The sequence below is a fragment of the Trifolium pratense genome, linkage group LG4 (genome assembly GCF_020283565.1).
Source record: "Trifolium pratense cultivar HEN17-A07 linkage group LG4, ARS_RC_1.1, whole genome shotgun sequence".
NCBI classification, from domain to species: domain Eukaryota; kingdom Viridiplantae; phylum Streptophyta; class Magnoliopsida; order Fabales; family Fabaceae; genus Trifolium; species Trifolium pratense.
Genome location: NC_060062.1, coordinates 11,333,742 through 11,355,324, shown reverse-complemented (window position 1 = coordinate 11,355,324; position 21,583 = coordinate 11,333,742). Strand labels below are relative to the sequence as shown.

The 21,583-nt window shown below is 29.8% G+C and overlaps 2 protein-coding genes across 4 annotated transcripts; one reads left to right on the top strand and one right to left on the bottom strand.

The window, feature by feature from the left end:
• Positions 1–2,532: 2,532 nt before the first annotated feature.
• Positions 2,533–9,853, top strand: LOC123921866 (agamous-like MADS-box protein AGL12). 2 transcript variants are annotated; one of them, XM_045974569.1, is made up of 7 exons: positions 2,544–2,915; positions 3,544–3,631; positions 5,727–5,788; positions 6,610–6,709; positions 7,046–7,087; positions 9,302–9,343; positions 9,533–9,853. In XM_045974569.1, exons 1-7 carry the CDS (start codon positions 2,734–2,736, stop codon positions 9,620–9,622), a joined length of 606 nt encoding a protein of 201 aa, XP_045830525.1. In that variant the 5' UTR covers positions 2,544–2,733; the 3' UTR covers positions 9,623–9,853. The 2 variants fall into 2 exon arrangements, with proteins under 2 accessions (XP_045830526.1, XP_045830525.1); XM_045974570.1 differs by lacking the exon at positions 9,302–9,343 and having other exon boundaries at positions 2,533–2,915.
• A 4,185-nt stretch (positions 9,854–14,038) lies between these two features.
• Positions 14,039–19,965, bottom strand: LOC123921844 (NAC domain-containing protein 7-like). 2 transcript variants are annotated; one of them, XM_045974539.1, is made up of 5 exons: positions 19,742–19,965; positions 19,306–19,435; positions 17,445–17,626; positions 16,575–16,846; positions 14,039–14,867 (listed from the first exon to the last, which is right to left on the bottom strand). In XM_045974539.1, the coding sequence occupies exons 3-5, from the start codon at positions 17,602–17,604 to the stop codon at positions 14,208–14,210; spliced, it is 1,092 nt and encodes a 363-aa protein (XP_045830495.1). In that variant the 5' UTR covers positions 17,605–17,626; positions 19,306–19,435; positions 19,742–19,965; the 3' UTR covers positions 14,039–14,207. The 2 variants fall into 2 exon arrangements, with proteins under 2 accessions (XP_045830495.1, XP_045830496.1); XM_045974540.1 differs by having other exon boundaries at positions 19,857–19,965.
• Between the last annotated feature and the right edge of the window lie 1,618 nt (positions 19,966–21,583).

Sequence of the window (21,583 nt, the reverse complement as noted above, 5' to 3'; positions counted from 1 at the left end):
TCTTCTCCTTTATTGGATTGGATTCCAAGTTCAGTACAAGTTAATGCTGAGTGAGGCTTGTGGTACAGATAAGCAAAAACTAGCGTACAAGTAAAATACAATCGGTTCTCTATTCTATATATAGTGTTGTGTATGTGTTTGATTTTTCCGCAGCAAAGAAAAGAACTATAGAGTTACGTGAATATTTCCAAGTATGCAAGCTCTAGAAAAATCATTAAAAAGAAGACTCGAAACTTCATTGGGAGGAGTCTCCATAACATGAATATTAAAATAAATAAGAGAAAAGCTGAAATTAGTGTTGTTTATGTGTTTGGTTTGTACTGATTTGAAATGGATGGTTGAGATCTACCACTGTATGTAATTAACTGTGTGATTTAGTTACTATAGTGCATCGTGATCCGATTTTTTGTGTCAGTTATCATTCCTAGATGCCAAAAGAGATATAACCTAAAATTGAATTAGGCTAGGCATATTAAATGTGTCGTTCCAATTTTATTGGATGTGTTTCAATACAATGATGCATCTCTACCATAATTTGAAAACTAGGTAGAGATGTGGCAACCTTAACAAAATTCTAGAGTGTTCATAGAAAATTCAAAATAAAATTCTATAATGATGTATAATATCACCAAACTCTGTAAAATCGTCTGTGAGGGAGGAAAAACTGTTTTTTTAATCTACCTCGAAATCAATTGGACCCAAGTGTAGCTCATATGTTGAGTACGGCCTATAGACATAGAGGGTGTGCAAGAGGTGGGGGTGAACGAACATAGCGAGTGAGGAGACCTTTGCTACAGCTGCAAACCCAAATTCACATATGACATGTAACATTGAAAATTCTAATTCATTCATGTAATAATATAGACTTACAACTACTATGTAGTCCTAGATGTAGACACACTTTACCGAACTGCGTAACCAAACGACCGTGTTCATTGTTTGCGAATTTTCTTTTGTAACCGGTTGTTCTGCTAACATTATGGACCTTTTTTCTTTTTTAGTTCACACTTTACAATTGAACTGAGGATCAAACTCAGGACCTCTAGTATACTACCTAAATTCCTCACCACGAACCTAGTGGCTTCTGTTACATTATGGACCCTTAATAGTAAACCAATCACCTCTCTTACATGAAAAACCCATTTAGGTGAAAACCATTTTGTTTTTGACTAAAACAAAAACACCATTTTTGGCTCTAATACACACATCAATACAGACCTTGTGACTATTAGAATAAAAGGCTGCGCCAATATTACACTTGAACCTCCCGACATATACTGTCGGGAGGTCTGATTCTTCAGACATCGAGCGGGCTTCCAGCCCCGAATTTGGTCCACAACACGGACATATACATGGCTAATCAACTCAGCAGCATTGTTCCATTTTCTATTATTTCGTCGCTTCCAAATACTTCAAACAATGACAGCGTCAATAGATGTATCTTCTATAGATAGCAGCCAGCAGCCACTGCAAAATATTTTTTTTAAAAAGTCTATTTTTTAATGATATAGAATCAAAGCATATATGAGAGTCACATCATGTTTCTTTCTTTTTCTGCACTTTCATAATTTGATGTTTTGGTGCATTTGGTTGTCCACAACTTTCTTATTTCCGTACACTAGGACTTTCCATCATGTTAAAATGTAGCAGGGAGACAAAAATAGATTCGCCGCTGTAACTCTGTGATGCGGTTACATCTATTATCAGTTTGATCTAAATCAACACACGAGATCGTTTAATTGTGTGAAATTAATTGCGTAATATGCACTATTCAATAAAAAATCAAAAGCCTAAATTTCGTACAACGTGTAACCGTAAATTTAGGAAACTCGAATCCATAGGAAAACTGATCTCTTATAATTTATTATAAAAATGGCTAGAAATACTCTCTATTTCTAATTTTTTTGGAACAGATATTTTTGGCGTATACATCTCAAATTATACACATTATATGTCACCATTTTTAGAAATATAGATTCAAAAATCTTAGAAATTTAGAAATGAAGACAATCCCTACTCTTAAAAATCTATTTTTTTTTCCTCTCTTTTAAAAAAAGTCTTCTCTTATTGACACATGGCATAATTTCACATCTATCTTTACTACAATTTTAATTTTGGTCACATCCTTTCAACCTTATACAATATATCTATATACTAATTAAACATGAAAAAAGAGATCCCTTGCAAGTGCAGAACAGAGTAGTATATAGAACATGCACAAGTTCCACCAATAAAACAAGAATAAAGCCTATGCATACAAATATTTAATTAAAATGAACCATATTCTAAAAGTTGAAATGACCAGATCAACTTTAGTATCACATGCTTTGATTTGACGTATTATCAAATTCATTACAACCCATACACTAACTAAGTGATGATTACTTAATATTTAAGAGACTAATCAAAGCTTAATGAGGTGTAAAGTTGGCTACTAACACTTGTTAATTATACTTAATTACTCTTTGTTAGTGTTACTATTATACTATTAGTTAATGTTACCATGTGAAGATTCCTTAGTAAGAAGGAAAATTTTGTTGATGGTTATATAAAGGCCTTAATCCTCATTAAATGAGAGAAAATAAGTAAGAAACTCAAAGAAAGAGTACTAACCTTGTTTGCTGCAACAACCTCGAAGCTAGTTCAAACTAGTGGGAGGTTGTGTGCATAGAAGCGCACGAAAAAAACAAAATATTTGTTACTTAGTTCAATTCAAGTTCATCGAAAATCAACATGGCTCGTGGAAAGGTTCAGCTGAAGCGAATTGAGAACCCGGTTCATAGACAAGTTACTTTTTGTAAGCGCCGAGCAGGGCTTCTGAAGAAGGCTAAGGAGCTCTCTGTGCTTTGCGATGCTGAAATTGGCCTTGTCATTTTCTCCGCTCATGGAAAGCTCTATGAACTCGCCACCAAAGGGTATTTATCTTTCTTTCTATCAATACAAAAATGTTTGGATCCTCCGCAGAACTTTATATGAACTCATGCGTGCATCCGTGCATGCAACACAAAGCTTTGGAGTGCATATAAGGCAGAAGATCCAAACACGATATCATATAATATATTTGCATGGTGCAGGGATCCAAACAAATATGTTTGAATTCCTACAACACTATACATAATGTAGTATATAAAGCTATGCATTGCAGAGCTATACACTACATATATAGTGCCAAGATCCAAATTGGATCGCTATATCTTGCGTGTGGTGTATGGAATCCAAACAAATATGCGTAGATTCTATGCAACACTATACATGATGCACTATATGTAGTTCAAAAGTTGTGTGCATGGTAGAGCTTTCTAGTGCATATAGTGCAGATTACAGATGATTCAACCAAAATCCTCTGTAGCCTGCACCTAATGCACGAAATCGAAGTTAGATTTTCTACAGAGCTCTACATTATGTAATGTGTACGTGCCACCTTGTAGTGTAGAGCTTTGTAGCGCGTTAAGTGTAGAGGATTCAAATTGCAAACAAGACATGTATATTTTGGTCACTAAAGTTTTACTTTCATTGTTTTGGTTATATATCTATGAAATGAAGAAGCATGCAAGGGCTTATAGAGAAGTACTTGAAGTTCACACGTGGGACTCAACCTGAAGCTATCACTGAACCACATCCTCTTGTAATGGTATGTTTCTCTAGATAGCTATATGCTAATTAAGTATATCATTGCAAAAACTATATCATATTAAGGGTTTAGAAGAATAATAATTTTTTTATATGTTTATTATATTATTATAATATGTAAAAAAAAAGTAGTGATAAGTGGTAATGTGGTATTAGATGCTCTAATTGGTGCATTATAATCACTGAATAATAAAAATTATAAAATATAGTGATAGTGTTGATGAAAATAACATATATGCTTGGTCAAATATACAAATGAAGGTGTGTTTTGTTCTCTATATGTTTTGGTTTGACACATGTAGGATTTGATTCTATGAGATAAAGTATGTCGGGTTAAGTTTTGAATGCAATGCATATGCACTATGCATGTCTTGGCTTTTACATAATTAAATATTGTAAAAAAGAGAGAATTTGAAATCATATAATTAGTTTCATATATATATATATTTTGTTCTCCCTCTGTTTTTTTTTTTTTTTTTTGTTAAATTTATCAATTTCTCTAATGCTTCGACAATATGATCTTAGTAAACTCATTTTGCTTATTCAAAAATTAATTTTTCGGGTTGAAGTATTCATTTTTTTTGACAAAAGGTTGAAGTATTCATTATACTTTTTTATTTATGTATTTTTCTTAAAAAATATTTAGGTGCGGAGAAATGAAGTTTTAATAAAATCTCCAATAAAATTTATGAACCGAACCACTGAGCTCAAAACAGTTCATTGTTCAGTATAATACTTAAAAGAATGCAACATATAGCTCTTTTTGATAGGACAATGGAGACTTAAACATGCAACATGTCAAATTTGTAAATTTTGAAAACAATTCAGTGACCAATTCAATAATTTTTAAAGAATGTTTAAGGTAATAATTTTCAATTTTTTAAAATTTTTTTAGGGATTAATTTGCAAAATTTGAAAAATATAAGGAACAATGGAAAAATTCAAATAAATGGGACTAATGTGTAATTTTTTTTTCCCAAAAGAGGAGTAGCAGCAAAGTGCTACTGCCTCAAAATATATAGAACATAAAAAGAGAGAATAACAAAAAAAGGAGGGGGACTAGACCAAAACCTACTTAAATACAAGAGATTCTAAAACTAGGATTACCCAATCTATTATCAGCAAAAAAACTACTAATCTGTCGAGGGAGCTCATTCCATATAGTAAACATATCAATGGAGAGACCAATGTTAGTTAAACCATCTGCACATTGGTTACCTTCCCTATACACATGGAAAACCACAAAGTTCATGCTTTTAGTGATCCTGAGACAATTCCTCCATCTGTTACTTAGCTTCCAACGAACTAAAACGAGAGATTTAAAAGCCATGACAAAAAGGGTAGAATCTGACTCAAGCCAAAATTTTTTCCAATCCCTACAATTAGCTATCTCGATAGCTCTCATAGCACCACAAAGCTCCGCCATGAAAGCTGACTTCATACCAGCATTTTCAGCAAAACAACATAAAAATCTACAGTGTGGTTTCTAAAAATGCCACCACAAGATGAGGTAATAGAGTTAGAGACCCCATTTGTATTACACTTCACCCAATACTCCAATGATGGCTGTCAGAAGATCTCTTTAATAACAGTAGGCTAAGGAGGATGTAACTAATGTGTAAATTTTGAAACATATAAAAATCAATTTTCATAATTTTAAGGACCAAATTGAGATTCACTTTATATAAAGTAATGAAGAAATTTTAAATTCTTAGTTTTTAGGAATATTTAAAGAGTTTGATTTTGTAACTACAAAATTTAAATTCTCAATATGACGGTTGTAAAATGTGGCATAATAAATTTTCAAAGTTTAAATTTAACAAAATATTTCATAAAATCCATTCATTTTAAAAATTATTTGAATTCATCACTTAAACAATATAATTTATATAGAATAATTTGAAATAGTCTCTGAACTTTCTTGTTACACCAAAAACTCCTCTCATTCGAACACTAGAGTAAGTTTCGATTGGGTAATTAAATTGCCTTGCTGTTCAAAAAAAAAATTGCCTTAATTTTTAATTTTTTTTTTGGTTTGGATAGAGTAAGTTAATCATCATTATTCTTTCTTTCATATGTGCCTTGTTTATATCCAGGATGCTAAAGAGGAAGCCAATGTGATAAAACAAGAGATCGAAACATTGCAAAAGGGCATCCGGTACGTACCTAACTAGTATTTATCTCTCAACCAATGTGAGTCGAGTCTATTACAGAATTTTTAAAGTGTTTTAAAGATGGACTTTTATTATTCTTATAAAAAAACATAAATTTTATAATAAAAATGGAAGAACAAGTTCTCAAAAAAAAAAAAAAACAAAGAAGAAAGAAGAAAGAATTGAAGAACAAATCAATGATAAATTGGTCCAATGTTGTCTGCTTCTTTAAGTAATTAGTTAGAGGTTCGATATCGGACTCTTGCGTAGAGAGAAAATTCATTTAAAAGTGAAGAATCCATATTGTATGTCCATATTCTGTCCTCCGACTAATTCTATCGTACCCTACAAGTTTGGAGGGCAAAAAGCTCATAAAATTAAAGCGACACTACTCACAACAATTTTTTTACTCATTTTTTTACAAAAAAAAATTCCAAAAATAAAATCCCCAAAAAAAGAAAACTTTATATATCCAAAAAATTAACTACTGATAAAATAATAATATAGAGGATTGGAATACATTTTTTCTCTTTAAATAAAAAATATATGATTGAAGAGTTTGAAGGTAACTTCATAAACAAGTAACTATATTTTATTTTAGGAGAATGTTAACTTGTGCCCTTAAGGCACATGTTAAGGAAGCAAAAATAGAAATTATTAAATGCTAATTTGTGCATTTTGACTTTTGAAGCATTAAATTTTTTATATCATTAAATGTTGAATTTCTATTTTGGTATATCTTAACATGTGCCCTTAGGCACATGTTAACAAGACCCTTTATTTTATAAGTGAAAGAACTAAGAAAATGAAACGGCATTATTGGCAGGTATTTGTTTGGAGGAGGATTAGGTACAATGGCAATGGATGAATTACAAGTTCTAGAGAAGAATCTTGAAATCTGGATGTATCATGTTCGGTCAATGAAGGTACCAACCAATAAATTCTATTTTTTTATCATCAAGCGGGGCAGGCAAGCGCGCCTGCCTGTATCTAACTTATGTTAAAAAAAAAAGTCTTATTTTATTATGAGTTTGTTAATAAAAGTTTTATTGCTACTAAAAAAATCAAGGGTATTGTTAGTATTATTGTTAAGTGTTATTTCAAATTATAGTGAAGGGTAAAATTGACCAAAAAAAAGTCAGCCCAAACTCCCATATCACTTTTATATATTGTTATAGATGAATAAATTTAGCAAAATAGATTTTCTATTCATTTTATTTTACTTTACTTTTTTTTTAACGTTTTACTTTACTTAATCACAGATGAACATTATGTCAGAAGAAATTCAAGCTTTGAGAGATAAGGTTAGCATGAATTTATTAAGTTTTTATTTATTTAATTATTTATTAACTTTTTCCCGGACATTTTAAGAATAATGATTATTAGTATAGCTTGTATTCATTTTATTATCTTTTATTAAAATGAATCCTTATCAGTTTTAACATACATTCAAGCTTTCAAAGCTTTTATCATTCAATTTCTTAAATTTTCAAAATCTTAACAAACATCTTTTATAAAGAAAACATGTAAAAATTATTTGATGATTTGTTGTGACAAAAGACATTATAGGCTCTGTTTGGGAAGACAAATAAGCTAGCTTATATCTTATAGCTTATAAGTTAACAATTCTGTTTGATAACGGTTTTTTTCGTTGTGAGCTTATAACTTATTTTACTAGCTTATAACTTACTTTCAAGACGCTATTTTAAGTAGCTCATGAGTTTATAACTTATCATTTTTCTTTCAATTTTACCCATAAAATTTTACTTGAAAAAAATTAAATATTAATTAATCATATTTTTTTCCATGTCATTTCATACTTATAAGATAGTTTAACAGCTAATTTTACCAAACACTACAAATTGAATCAGCTAGCTTATTAAGTTGATAATTCAAAATCAAATTATGAAAAATTTTGTTCCAACTAATTTAATATATATAGTACAGTAATAATTCAGTAATACAATGATTTCGAACTATATTTCGAATCACAGTACAATATTTCATTTTAATATCTATAAACTCATCCGCTATTAGCTAGCTTATCAGCTATTTTTTATCAAACAAAAATAGCTTATGTACTGTCGGGAAAACAAAAATAGCTTAAATATAAAATTCATAAAAAAAGAAGCTTAATTATAATAAACTAATTCATGCGATTTCTTATTGAAATTTACAATGCCTTAATTTTTAATATACTTATTATTATTTTTTTATAGTTTAAATATTTTAATATTTACTGAAAATCACATAAGTTTAATATAAAATATTGAGATTTAATGTAATATTTAAAAATAAAAATAGTTCTACATTATGAGTGATAAAACTATGGGGAGAATTTACCACCTATTTAATCCTACAAAACTTGAGAGATTAGTCTTTGTAATTGCACGCAGATGATACCTAATTTTTGCAAAAAATAATAAATGAAAGATTTCTCATTCTTTCCTTCCCACCCAAAGCCTTCTATTCGCCTCATATTGCTTCCCTCGCCCTCCCCTCCAAATTTCCAACAGAGCCTCTTTGCGGTGGTTTTTTTTTTTTTTTTTTTTTTTAAAGGAATGAAAGGGGAGCCAAATTCATCTTAAGCTAATTTTTTAAAATTTAGACTTAAATACCATTATATTTAGCATACCTTTTAAAATATCTTCCTCCTGTGTTCTTCCTTCATCTGCCCTCCATTAAAGTCTCTCTCCCCCTCTTCACTCCACTCCGTTGAACCAACCAGAACCTAGACATACCACTATTGAATTACTGACATAGTTTACAAATCTATGGAACCACTACATTAGTCTAAGATTGACCATATAAGTGGCTCACTATTCAATTTTGAACGTGAAATGAGCATGTTAAAAATCTCACATTAAACGAAATATGATTAAAAAATATTTTTAATAGTAGTGGATAGTCTTCATTTTAAAAATCAATTTTATAGAATTGTGTTAGATCCAATCTAAATACTAAGAGACAATATTTGCACCGAAGTTAGGAAACAAATCAACACACTGTTTATCATCTCTATTGAAAACAAAGGTATAGTATATTGAAACCAAAAAATAGGAAAACTTGTAGCATACATTACTATATTAAAAAACAATGATGACATAAATAACTATACTATATCAAAATATCATTTCATATATAAAATAATCTAGTTTACTAATCATATACATTTTAACTAATATTTGGCTAAGTCTACGGTACCATCCTTGACACTTTCAAGTTTCAAGACTATTATTCTTAACTTTCGTATCATCCTCATTTTTTGCTAAATCTTCAAACTTTTTACCGTGTCAAGGTTTCCCATCACCTTGAACACAGTTGAGTTCATTATACCAAGATATCCAAATTCAAAATTTGATGCTTCCGATTTTAAAAATGATTTAACTGAGAAGCTATTTTAATTAGTTGACTTTTCAACTTTTTTTTTCTTCTTTAGATAATTCTTTTTAAGCTATTTTTAGTTGACAATATATTTCATTAAAATTACTGAATCAACTTTTTACTCTGTATTTAAGGAGGGAACACTTAAGGCGGCAAATAAATATCTCCACGATTTGGTAATATATTCATTTATTTTTTATAATTTTTAATTTTTTTTTTTACAAATACGCATTTCCTTTGTAAAGAATAGTGTAGCTAAACCTTTATAAGTATTCTAATTTTTTGTTTTGTTTTGTTTTGTTTTTTTTTTGTTTTTTTTTTGATGATGAATACATTCTAATTCATGTCATTGCATGATTTTATAGGTGTTGGAGAATACTTCCGTCACTAACTTTGTTCCATTAGTTGATACCTCGTACCCACTAATTATACAAGATGGGATTTTTCAGCTCTAGGGGATGAGTTGGAATATTATTATTAATATTGTATAATATTTTAATAAGTTGTGAATGTGTTGTATCACATTAAACCCTAATGCTTGGAGTATGACCAATAATAATTTTAGACTACTTATGCTTTGTTGTAAGGTGGAAGATGTTGTTGTGAATTCTAATACTTTTCGGAATAAGTTCACAATGTGAAGTGTAAGAAATGTGTGGTTTATGTATGACTAATTACATTCTGAAGGGTCTGAGAGTAATATGGCGGGTCTAAAGAGTAAAATACATAATATGATTGTTCTTTTATGTTGGGCTTCAAAAGCCCATACAATTTTACAGTTCCAAAGGAAGAGTATATTCTATAATCAATAATGCAAACCCTGATGAGTGATTATTCATCCACACAATTTTTTTTTTATTGAATGACAAAATATATTATAAAAGTCCCAAAAAGAGAGTTCAATAAGTACAAGGAATACTCGAGGCCATACAACGAGAGTGAAAAAAATAAAGGAAACAAAACATGACGAAATATTACACTAGAAGAGCATCTGCCAACTAGACAAACCCCCAAACCAACCAAAAACAGCGGATAATAAAAGAAAGCTCACCGGTAAAGAGCAATAGAAATTTGACCACCAATAGACTAAGCATGAGTCGACCTATCTTGGTCGACCCCAAAAACCACTATATATCGATCCAAACACAGAACAAGTTCCGTCATTTCATTCATAGTAAGTACATAAATTACTAGAGATTTTTTCAAGAAACTACTTTCACAAAGAGAATTTTATCTTATCCACCAATTGTTATACTCTTGTCCTCTCCAAATATGTTCCTATATGTTCCTTACTCTCATGGCATCTACAATTCCGCATGGTTACCATGTCTTATTTTTTATAAAAGCATGCACATGCTTTGTCTTTTCTCTCTCTCAGCTATCACAACATATAATACTCCAATTGCTTAGTATAAGGAAAATAAAAATAAAGTGGAGTTTCAACTTTGAACATGTTTAATATGCTACCTTGAATTCCACAACTTAATTATCACTATCTCCATTTTTATGCATCTTTCTCTCCCTCCACATGGAACATAGTTCATGAGTGTGTCTTATTGAAACATAATTGCTTAAAAGTGAAGAAGACCAAAAGATTGACTTCATAACAAGTAATGAATTTTTATAAAATCTAGTAATATATAGTTTTCAACTATACAATTCTCTATTCTCTTCTTATATATATATATATATTGAACTCAATAGGTTGCTATATATCAAGATCTAACACCTCTATAGTATTCATTTCTCCACTTAGCTTGGTCATTTTTCTTGTTTTGGTTAATAACCTCTCCAATTCATATCTCTACACCTTGATTTGCTCTTTTGTTTGCTTTGATTCTTTTTAATAAACTTCATTAATTATCACACACTTCACATTTTTGTGAAGAATTCTTCTTTAGCTTTCTGAAACTTACTACTCTATTGACATTTTAATGCAATTCAATGCTTCATTTTTTTATTTTTATTTTTATACTCTGCCCTCACTAGCTAGCAAGGTTAAATTGTACTATCTTATTTTGTTGCAACTATTTTGTTAATTTTCCTACCCATTTATTTATTTTTTGGAATTTCCAAAATATAACATCTTAAAAAAGTGATTTCCTCTAATAATATTTGTCAGAACTTTATATATCTGTTTTTTTTTTTTTTGGTATTCATTAGGAAAATTAAGAACACCTAAATGCATGTCTAGTCATTTATATGTGAAACATTAATTTAATTAAGTTTTTCCATTCAAAAAAATAATAATTAAGTTTTAACATATGTGAGTCACTCTTTTACTACTTACATAGGAGTATTACCTTAACTTACCAACTCAACCCTATAGTTTAGTCATTATATTATTAGGATTAGGATTAGGATTAGGATAGGATTAGGATTAGGATAGTTCGATAGTATATTTATATAGTTACTTCGATATTATTTTTTAAAATTTGAAATATATAAGGCTTGGAATATTTTTTTATTTTTTTTGTTGACAAATATAAGGCTTGGAAGTTACGTTTGTGATCCCTAGCTATGATGGCTATATATATACTGTATATGATATTTTCTTACATGATTTTGTGCCACTTGGAATAAAGGCGGATGCTAGCGTGAGTTAGTAGAGCATATCTCCCACCAATGAGTCAAGTGTTATGTGGATCAGATTGAATGTGTACGTGATATTATGGTGTACTGTCAGTATTATATTATTTTCTATTTTTGAAAAAAAGTTACCGATTTTTTCGAAAAAAAGTTTTCGATCTTTTTTGTGGAAAAAATTTTCGATTTTTTTTTCGGAAAAAAGTTTCCGATTTTCGGGAGAAAATTTTCGATTTTAGATAAAAACAATTTCGGAGGTTTTGTCTGAACAAAAAAGATTCCGTTTTTTTTTTCGGGAAAAAAGTTCCGATATTTTATTCGGAAAAAAGTTTCGGATATTTTCTGGAAAAAAAGTTTCCGATATTTTTTTGGAAAATTTCTAATATTTTATTCGAAAAAAAAAGTTTTAAATATTTTCTGTTTTTTCACTTTTTTTTGTATCAGCAATACTTTTTCAGATGAACATTTCGAAACTATTTTCCCCAAAAAATCGGGAACTTTTTTCCGGAAAACATCGGAACTTTTTCCAGAAAAAATCGAAATCTTTTTTTCGGAAAAAATCCGAAACTTTTTTCCCGAAAAAAGAACGGAAACTTTTTTTTCCAGAAAAACTCCGGAATTGTTTTTATCTGAAATCGAAACTTTTCCCCTAAAAAATCGGGAACTTTTTTCGGGAAAAAAAATTGATAATTTTTTCCCGAAAAAATATCAAAAACTTTTTTTTTCAAAAAAAAAAAAATTAATACTGACAGTACATCATAATATCATGTACACATTCAATCCAAACCACATAACACATCACTCATCGGTGAGAGACCTATCATGGTCTCCCACCCTAGAATCCGCCTGGAATAAAGAGCAAACATCTTGCACTCCCAATTTAAACCCTAGCTACACATATAGGTGATCATTTACTTGCCTTCTAAATCTCAAAAAAATATATATTACGAGACTTGGCAGCAAAGAATATTAATTTATGTGGTATGGTACCATATGCCACTATTTGTTGTCTTGTGTGTGTGACTATTGGTTTAAGTTTCTATTTTCTTTTAGTTGCTTCATCATCAATATTATAATTACTAACAAAAGTCACATTTTTATGCATACATAAAAAATTGTCATTTTAGATATATGCATACCAAAATACATATATTGTTTTTTACCAAAAGCCACATATTAAAGTTTTTACATTATACAAAACCTATATCTAAATTGTGTACAACACATATTATAAGATGGAAATAGTACAAGAGGTATTCTGTCCTCTAAAACAGGATAAGTACATTTAGTACTCAATCTAAAATATCCAACCTCTATTAATTTAATAAATTAGCTCCAAAAAGAGCTTTAGTAGAAATTAAACACCTCTCATGTAAAAGCTATAATTGCAAAAAACAATCCTTATTTTCTTGGTATATAAGCTTGATATCCTCAATGGACCATCACAAATCATTATATATTTCTAATCTTTGTTTTCACGGAAAGAGTTGCTAAAATAAAGCTGCTTGAAGGTGAAGTTCTCTCTTACTTAATTATGTTGTCAAAATTTTTATCCATTTTCATTTCATGATCAATCACATGTAAAATATTGTTTAAAAATGTTGTACAAAAAAAATTGTTTAAAAATGAATGTTATTTTTAGTTTTTAATAAAATTTCATTATTTTTTCTTCACTTGTACATTCTTCTTTTTGTTGTCAAGTAGCTAGTGGCTAAAAAGTCTACTCTTAAGGTAGATAAGTAGGATGACCGGAGTTCAAACAGTAACCATCTGGATATAAAATGTAATGTCCCTAACAACTGAGTTAAGGTCACGTGACTCTTCACTTGTACATTCTAATCAGTAGAATATATGCATTAATCTTATATCATTGACTACATTTTTATTTATGATAAATATAAATACACATATACTTAATAAGAATATATTCGATATAAAAAAAAAAGAATATATTCAAATACATGATTAAGTAAACAATATAAGCTAAATAGACATTCACAATTAACAAAAATAAAATAAAATAATTCTAATACATAAAATTGAAACACACAAACATAGATATATGTAAATTATATATTGACCAACCCGGTCAATTTATCCAACAAAAACAGCAGATGTAGCTGTTAGATCTTGGCTTACATAGTAACATAGTAGATTACAATAATAACCCTTCAAAGTCTTCCATCTTATTGAGGGAATATATATTTTTTCACTAACTCTATGTAAGCATTCCATAAAATTTTAATTAAATGCTATAAGCTATCTAGAGTTACCAATACCATATGGAGCTATAGAATCATCTCCACAATTGTTATATAGTTTTGGCCATATTAATTTTATTATGTACAAGAATTTAAATAGTACTTGCATATAATAATTTTTTTAATTTTATAGTTAAGTACTCTATAATTAGTATGTACCCATAATAGTAACCAACTTAATCTCATATGGTCATTATTTCCACAAATCAATTGGACAATTTGAGTTTGATGTTGAAGCATTTTCATGTGGCACCATTTCTTGTTTCTCCAAATTTCTCAATTGCACATTGCCATGAAAAATGTTGCTTGTGTTATTATTATCTTTAGATGCATCTTGATCTTGACTTAGTTGTGAAGCAACAAACTTGTCAAGAACTCTCCAATCAGTAACTTGTTCATCAACAACACCTTGTTGATCAATATTGGAATTGTTTCCATACATAGCATGAAAGTTTTGTTGATTAGGGTTTAGGATTTGTTCTTCTTGTAGTAGCATTGATGATGAAGGAAGCATAGAGTTTGCATGATCTATAGTACCATATGTTGTTGTCACAATTGGGTTAGAGGTTATGTTTGAAGATGATTGAAGAAGTTTTGGACTCTCTAAAAGTGGTAGATTAAGAAAATGTTCATGAGGTAAGTTTTGGTATGGTAAATTATCTAGCTCTTTTTTGCATGGATATGGAAGTTGTTGGTAAATCAAATTTGATTGAGAGGTTTGATTTGGTGATTCCATGTCTTGCATGAATGAAACTTGGTCATCATACCAACAAGGAGAGTCATGCTCATTCATTTTGCGCATAGTTGTTGTCACTCTCTTTTTGAAGACTCTACATACAACCCATCCTTCTTCCTGCACCAAAACATACAAAATAACAAATGTTAGTTTAAAGTTGTATTGGAAAAAATACTCTCCGGTTCTTTTTATGAGAAACAACTTACTTTTTAGGTTCATTTCATATTTGATGTATCTGGTGTATGTATAGACCAGATACATTAGTTATTATATTAACCTAAAAAGTCATCTGTTTCTTATAAAAAGATCGGGGGTAGTATATTTTTACCAAACTTTAAAACAAGTTTATGAATTTGGAAGGTTGTTATACTATAGAGGCTATACAATGTTCATTGGTTGAAAATATTGAAGTTATTATGTGGAAATGATTACTAAGAAAAGAGAAACGTGCTCGTTGTTTGTATTACTTTAGGTGTTTAGGGTGCTTCTTGTTGATTGAGATATAATCTCTTGCCAGCATCATTGACGATTGACCTACCCTTAATTCGTTGGAAATTTTTGCAAAAAATTTACTTGGTACAAAGTTGATGGTTTCAAACTATGAGTAGATTGGACAAATTCCTTATTTCTAAGGAGTGGATTGATACTTGGTCGTCTAATTCTCAATGGAGATTAGATAGGAAATTACCTTATCTTTATCCGACTTGTTAAGGGAGCATGATGAATTAGGATCCTTATTAGAATGTTCGAGTGAATAGGAGGGTTATATCATGAAGCTTTAATGGAATAATGGAAGAACTTGAAATTCGAGGTGGAGAGGTTTTGTTCTATTTAAAAGAGAAATTATATTTGATTAATTTTTTTTTGAGGAGTGGCATGGAACCTATATGAGAGGATTGTGGATTTGTGGTCGCATTGGAGTTGAGGCACTTGGATTTGAAGGGAGAAAAATTGTTACATTATTGGAAGAAGATATCAAAATGAGAAAGAATTGCAATGCTAAAATATTCTCTTTATCATCTTTAAGAAGAGGTGTGTACACTTCAAATCTTTTCATGGATGTATCGGGAAGAGGAGAAGAAACAATGAAATTATGAGCTTGGTAGTGGAAGGACGAAAAATGGAGAGTGTGGAGGAGATAAAAAAAAAAATAAGGTGTTCACTTATTTTCGAAAAGCATTTTAGTGGTTTGATAAAAAATGATAAGACTATCTTTGGAGAAATATAATTTTAAGATCGGTGATCAAGCAACGAGATGTAAACAACACCTTTTAGTGAAGAAGAGATAAAAAAAATGAAGTGTGGGATTGTGAAATTTAAAGAGCTAAGTTCTAATGGTGTATCTTTTGGATTTGTGAAGGATTTTTGGAAAGTCATCGAGGGAAATTTTTATAAGAATTTCACTCGAATGACTGCTTAATCAAACGAAGCAATAGCTCGTTTATAACTCTAATACCTAAAAAAAAAAATCCAGAGTCGGAAAAATATAGACTTATCTAATAGATCAGTGTATAAATAAAATTATGGCAAAATTTTTTGCGAACAAGTTAAAAGTGTTAATCAACAAGATAATATTCGAGCCAAAAAGCTTTTGACAAATATGTATTATCTTATTGATTATTCCTCCTAACCTATTTGCCAAAAGCTTGCCATAATCTTATAAGTGAATTATATTTGAAAGCCACTTTTGGTGCAATCAATGGCAGGTGCATATTCTGGTGCAAAATAAATTAAACACATGTAAATGAATCATATAAATTAATTCAATTAATTAATAATAAACTAAGTTTTTCCATTTAAAAGCTTAATATTGATTTCACTTACCTGTGGTGCACCATTTTCATCTGTTTCAAGCCTATACTCATGCATGATCCAATCTGATTTTTGTCCATTTGGAGCTCTACCTTTATAAAACACTAAGGTTTTCCTCATTCCTATAAGATCATGTTTACTATATATTGCTTTGTCTCTTCCTGTTGCTTTCCAAAATCCAGCTGCAGTTGCTCTATTTGTTCTTGTCCCAGTTGGATACTTCTTATCTTTATGGCTAAAAAAATACCATTCATTTTGTTCTTCTGTTCCTATTCTGCATAGCTCTTTAAATTTAAAAAGAAAAAAATAGCACACAAGTTAAAATATATATTGTTCACAAACTACAAAAAACAAAATTGTTTAGATAGTGACCGATTAATTTAGAGACCAATTTAGAGGATTGGAATCGCCTGCTGTAACTGCTTCACACAGTTACATGCAGTAGATGAACATGGCCGTACAGTTACTGCTTTGTAAAATCCAGTTCCCAATTTAAATAAAAAAAAATGTTAAATGGATCTCTAAATCAATTGTTAATATTATCAATAATAAAATCATTATGCGAATGATTTCATAAATCAAACACTAAATTGGTTGATTCGATATTGAAATAACTTCTTTTTTTGAATGACGAATATATTATATTTTAACTTGGAGTAGTTCTTAATTGCGTTTCATAACTGCAATTTCGACTGCATTATAAGTTTTAGAGGTTCCTTAAAAAAAAAAAAAAGTTTTAGAGGTATTTGCAACAACATGACAGCCACAATTTGGACTGGATCAACCGTAATTGTTTGCATTTTGCGGAAATATCAAAGTTTGCCGAATAATTGCAACTGCGACAATAATTGCAATTTAAAACTATGGTTTATACTATTATACCTTGAAGATCCCATGGTTCAATTTTGTAAAGGTCAACATCTTTTATGACATCAAGGTCAATTCTTCTTGAAGCAATTTTCTTCCTAAGGTAATAATCAACAAGTTCCTCATCTGTGGGATGGAACCTAAAACCAGGGGGAACATGAGAAAAAGTATTCATATTCTCCTCTCTTTTATGAGTCCTGAAAAGTGAAAATATATATCAAATTAGAAAATCAACTCTTTGTAATTTGGCTGCTTGACCAATTTAAATAAATTAAGTAATAGGAAAATCAATGAAGTTATCTTTGGTAAATTATCACATTGACTTAGGCTTTGTATAATCACTTTTTTTATCATTGCTTCTGCTAACATCATTTTATTTATGGGTGTAGTAGGATAAAATATACTATTCTCTTCAATATATTTTTTTCCTTGTTCAAAGATAAATAGGCATTATTAAAGCACTTAATTTGCAAGAAAACAAAACTATGTTTTCAGAAAAAGAAAAAGAAAATATAAAGTATCCTTGTGTGCAACTATGAGACTAATCTTTCAATAAATATTTATTTATATACGAATCATCGACCATGAGTCGAACTTTAAACTAAATAATTAAGAAATTCAAATATCTGCATTAGCTAGCGTTGGAATATGTTTTCAACTTTAACGAAAAGAAATAATTGGAATTTAGGATGAATATTCTAAAAAATTAACCATGAGGTTGAGAGAGATAATTAACTATATTTCATAAAATTTGGATTTACTAAGATAGGATAACACACTAACACCTCTGCCTAATATCTATTGCTCTTTTTTTTTTTTTAACAGCAAATATTATTGCTCTTGATAAGACTATTTAGATAATTTCATTCTTTGTTTAATATAATCATTTAGTTAGAGCAATTAATAAATAATTTTTGACTCATGTATTAGCTTTAGAAACAAAGATGAAAATAAATTTAAAATGTAATTTTCATCATATATAAAATAAACGGTAACATAATAAATCGTATATATACTCACCTTAATCAAAATGTGATTATACTGACAATCCTTTAAATAATTTTAAAGGTGGCCAAATAATGGGATAAAAATGTATAAATAAAATGAAAATTTGCACTCCAAATATTGTTTCATGATATATGACATATACATGTAGAAAAAGCATATAAGCATGATGATTATGCATGTGGAAATGTTTACATAGTCAACATAGATGTGATAAGACATGCACAAGACTTACTAGTACTAGATGAACATACAACTGATTATTACTACTCATTGTGATTCCCACTAATTTATCTCCCATGCTTCTAAAGGATTAAAAAGTTCATACATGAACCATATTGTGTAAACATTATATACTTCAGCAAAAGTAAAATTCAAGATTTTAAGAATGTGGAGGATTCAAAATGAATGAAAAATCTATATGTTTCTTTTTATTACTTTAAGAACTTCTTGTCTTTAAGATCTACAATATGGAAAGTTTCAACCTCTATTAAAAAAATTGCACACAGATTTTTGAAAAAAAAAATACAATATACTAAAAAATAAAATTAATGAACATTAGAGACAAAAATGAATATATATCTACGATTCTTTCGTGAAAAAAATATAAAAATAAAATTACCCAAAGAAAATTGATGTATTTAATAAAAAAATTAGACTAAATATATAAATTTTTTAACCAATTTTTCGTCATATTTTGAGACAGAAAAAATAATTAATTTAGCAAAAAAATTAGAAAAAAAATGTTATATTTTTCATTATTTTTAAATTTTTTTTATCATTTTTAAGACGTGAGACAAAAATAAATATCAAAATTGAAGATTAAAAGGAAGAAAGAAACAAAAAAGTGTTGAGATTTAAGAGAGCTCACAGATCAAGCAATAGTTAACTAGAATATATCCTCCTCCAAAAAGTGTTAAGATTCAAAGTCACATAGATCTTCCTCCAAAATTAGTTGATGTATGAGATGAGAGTTGTGTATATATGTCTCAACTTCACTCCTAAATCAGACAAAGATTTTCAAAGACAAAACAAAGTACTATATAAAAAAGTCCAAACAATAACCAACCAACATATAACTAATTTAGTCTCCTAGGGAATTGAACTCTTTTCAACTTTTTTTGTCTGTTTCTTGTCGGATTAGATCCCAAGAAAAACACTATTTGAAAAGAAAAATGAAAAATATTGATCAAGATGAAGAAAAGAACAAGTAGAAGAGAAAGCAAAGGCAAAGTAGGGTTAATTATATAATGATATACTTTGTCTTTGTTTTCTTGCAAAAACAATCTATGGTATATGAATATCACCTAGCTCAGTGTTGGTTGAGCTGAATTGGTGGAAAAGTTTTATATGAGAAAAAGGTGGCAGAAAAAATGGCAGAGGTAATAGCTAGAGAAAGGGTTTAATTCTCTATATTGATACCTCTGTCCTCTACCAGCAACTGAAAGTGACTTCAATGAATAACAACTAAGTGAAGAAGAAAATCCAAGTTTTTTTTCTTTCTCTAGAAGGGTCTTTTTCTATCTATGTGAAAGCTTCTTATACAAGAGAGAAAGAGAGAGAAGAATGAGGGAAAGAACTAAAAGTATAGACCAATCACCAATCTTAAAAAGGGATACATAAAATATATGAAGCATAATTAACCAGCAGATACGATACTCACATGTTTGTTAAATGAGTTTAAATCTTAATCCTGAAAGGTATCTTACAAGATGAGAGTGGCCAAACACATATATACGATTACGAGAAGTGTTAGGAACATTATTTCTAACACGTACCTTTTTACCGGTTAAAATCAATGTGAGTACGTTCAATATAGATATATGTCTCACATAAAGTGGTGAGATTTACATGTGTTTTACTTAACTAGAGAGTCAGGGTTAGAGAGGGTGTTGAAAGAAGAGTATTGCTACCACTCCTCGTACGTTCAATAGTCCGAAAACTTTGACAATATGAAATTCTAATACAACTTCAATTTTCACAGTGTCATCTTTAATCTCATTTTTTTTTTGGTTCAGTAGTTTAATAGCTAAACTTACACACTATAAGCGTGGAAAGTGAAAAATCTGATGTTTGAATGTCAGTCCCTCCAATAATGTTCATTGAACTACATCTACAGAACATCTTTAATCTGATTCTACTACCATGTTAAATGAGTTCAAATATATTGGAGCAACATTCGCATGATGTTGAAGTTGTGCATGTTAAATGTCACATTAGTATCATATATACCGATCATGAATATTCACACGTGTCAAACATCGGATACACCAAAATATTTTGAAGTGTTGATTTTATTTATAACATAAAATAAGATACTAAAAATAGTAAACAAATTTGAAAGGGTGATATTGGAGGTGACGTACTAAAGCAGCTAACCCTTTAGCACCCTTCCTTTTTGCAAAAAAGTGACAACCCTAACACATATACATATGAGGCATGGTGGCCCATTTTAGGCCCCTACTCAATCCTTAGTCCCTACCATTTTCCACCATCTGCAATTCTCTGAACTGTAATTAAGTTGTTATGATGATTTTGGAAGTGACATTGGATCTCGTGGATGTTCTATATGGTCCTTATATGCCAAATATTGAAAAGCTTGTTCATGGCTTCTCTTCTTTGTCCCTTTCTTATTAGTTTTGTATCACTTAGTGATGGTTGTTCAGCTTATAATTTTGCTAATGATATAATTAATTCTTGCAGGCCTTTCATTGCATTCATCTCAAAGTATAATTACACTAATTAATCTCAACCATCATGTCAGTTAATTAGTTAGGACATTTTACTACAAAAGAAAATTAAATAGTGACCAATATATAGCAATAGTTTTAGATAGAATGAAAGACCGAAAATATGAAATCGGTCGCTAAATTGATCGATAATATTAGTGACTATAGTTAGTTGGTGGTTTAACTATATTTCACATAGTGACATAATTGAAATGACAAGATCTGAAATGACAATATTCAGTCACGGAGCCAAGTTGGAAGAATGACGTTCGTCCTATGGAGTGAGTGGTTTACCATCCACCAGCTGCAGCGTCATAACATTGTTTCTGTTGAGGATCATAGGCCGGTTCGGTGGGAGAAACCAGGAGTGGGATGAATAAAATGTAATGTTGATGTTGCGTTTGTAGTTGGGTCCGGTGT

Excerpts from the sequence above, each read along its gene's own strand:
- LOC123921844 (XM_045974539.1), bottom strand. The coding sequence starts at position 17,604 with ATGAATACTTTTTCTCATGTTCCCCCTGGTTTTAGGTTCCATCCCACA. Across the intron at positions 16,847-17,444 it reads TGAACCATGGGATCTTCAAG|AGCTATGCAGAATAGGAACA; the intron begins GTATAATAGTAT and ends TTAAATTTAAAG. Across the intron at positions 14,868-16,574 it reads ATGAAAATGGTGCACCACAG|GAAGAAGGATGGGTTGTATG; the intron begins GTAAGTGAAATC and ends GTTTTGGTGCAG.
- LOC123921866 (XM_045974569.1), top strand. The coding sequence starts at position 2,734 with ATGGCTCGTGGAAAGGTTCAGCTGAAGCGAATTGAGAACCCGGTTCAT. Across the intron at positions 2,916-3,543 it reads TATGAACTCGCCACCAAAGG|AAGCATGCAAGGGCTTATAG; the intron begins GTATTTATCTTT and ends TATGAAATGAAG. Across the intron at positions 9,344-9,532 it reads ATAAATATCTCCACGATTTG|GTGTTGGAGAATACTTCCGT; the intron begins GTAATATATTCA and ends ATGATTTTATAG.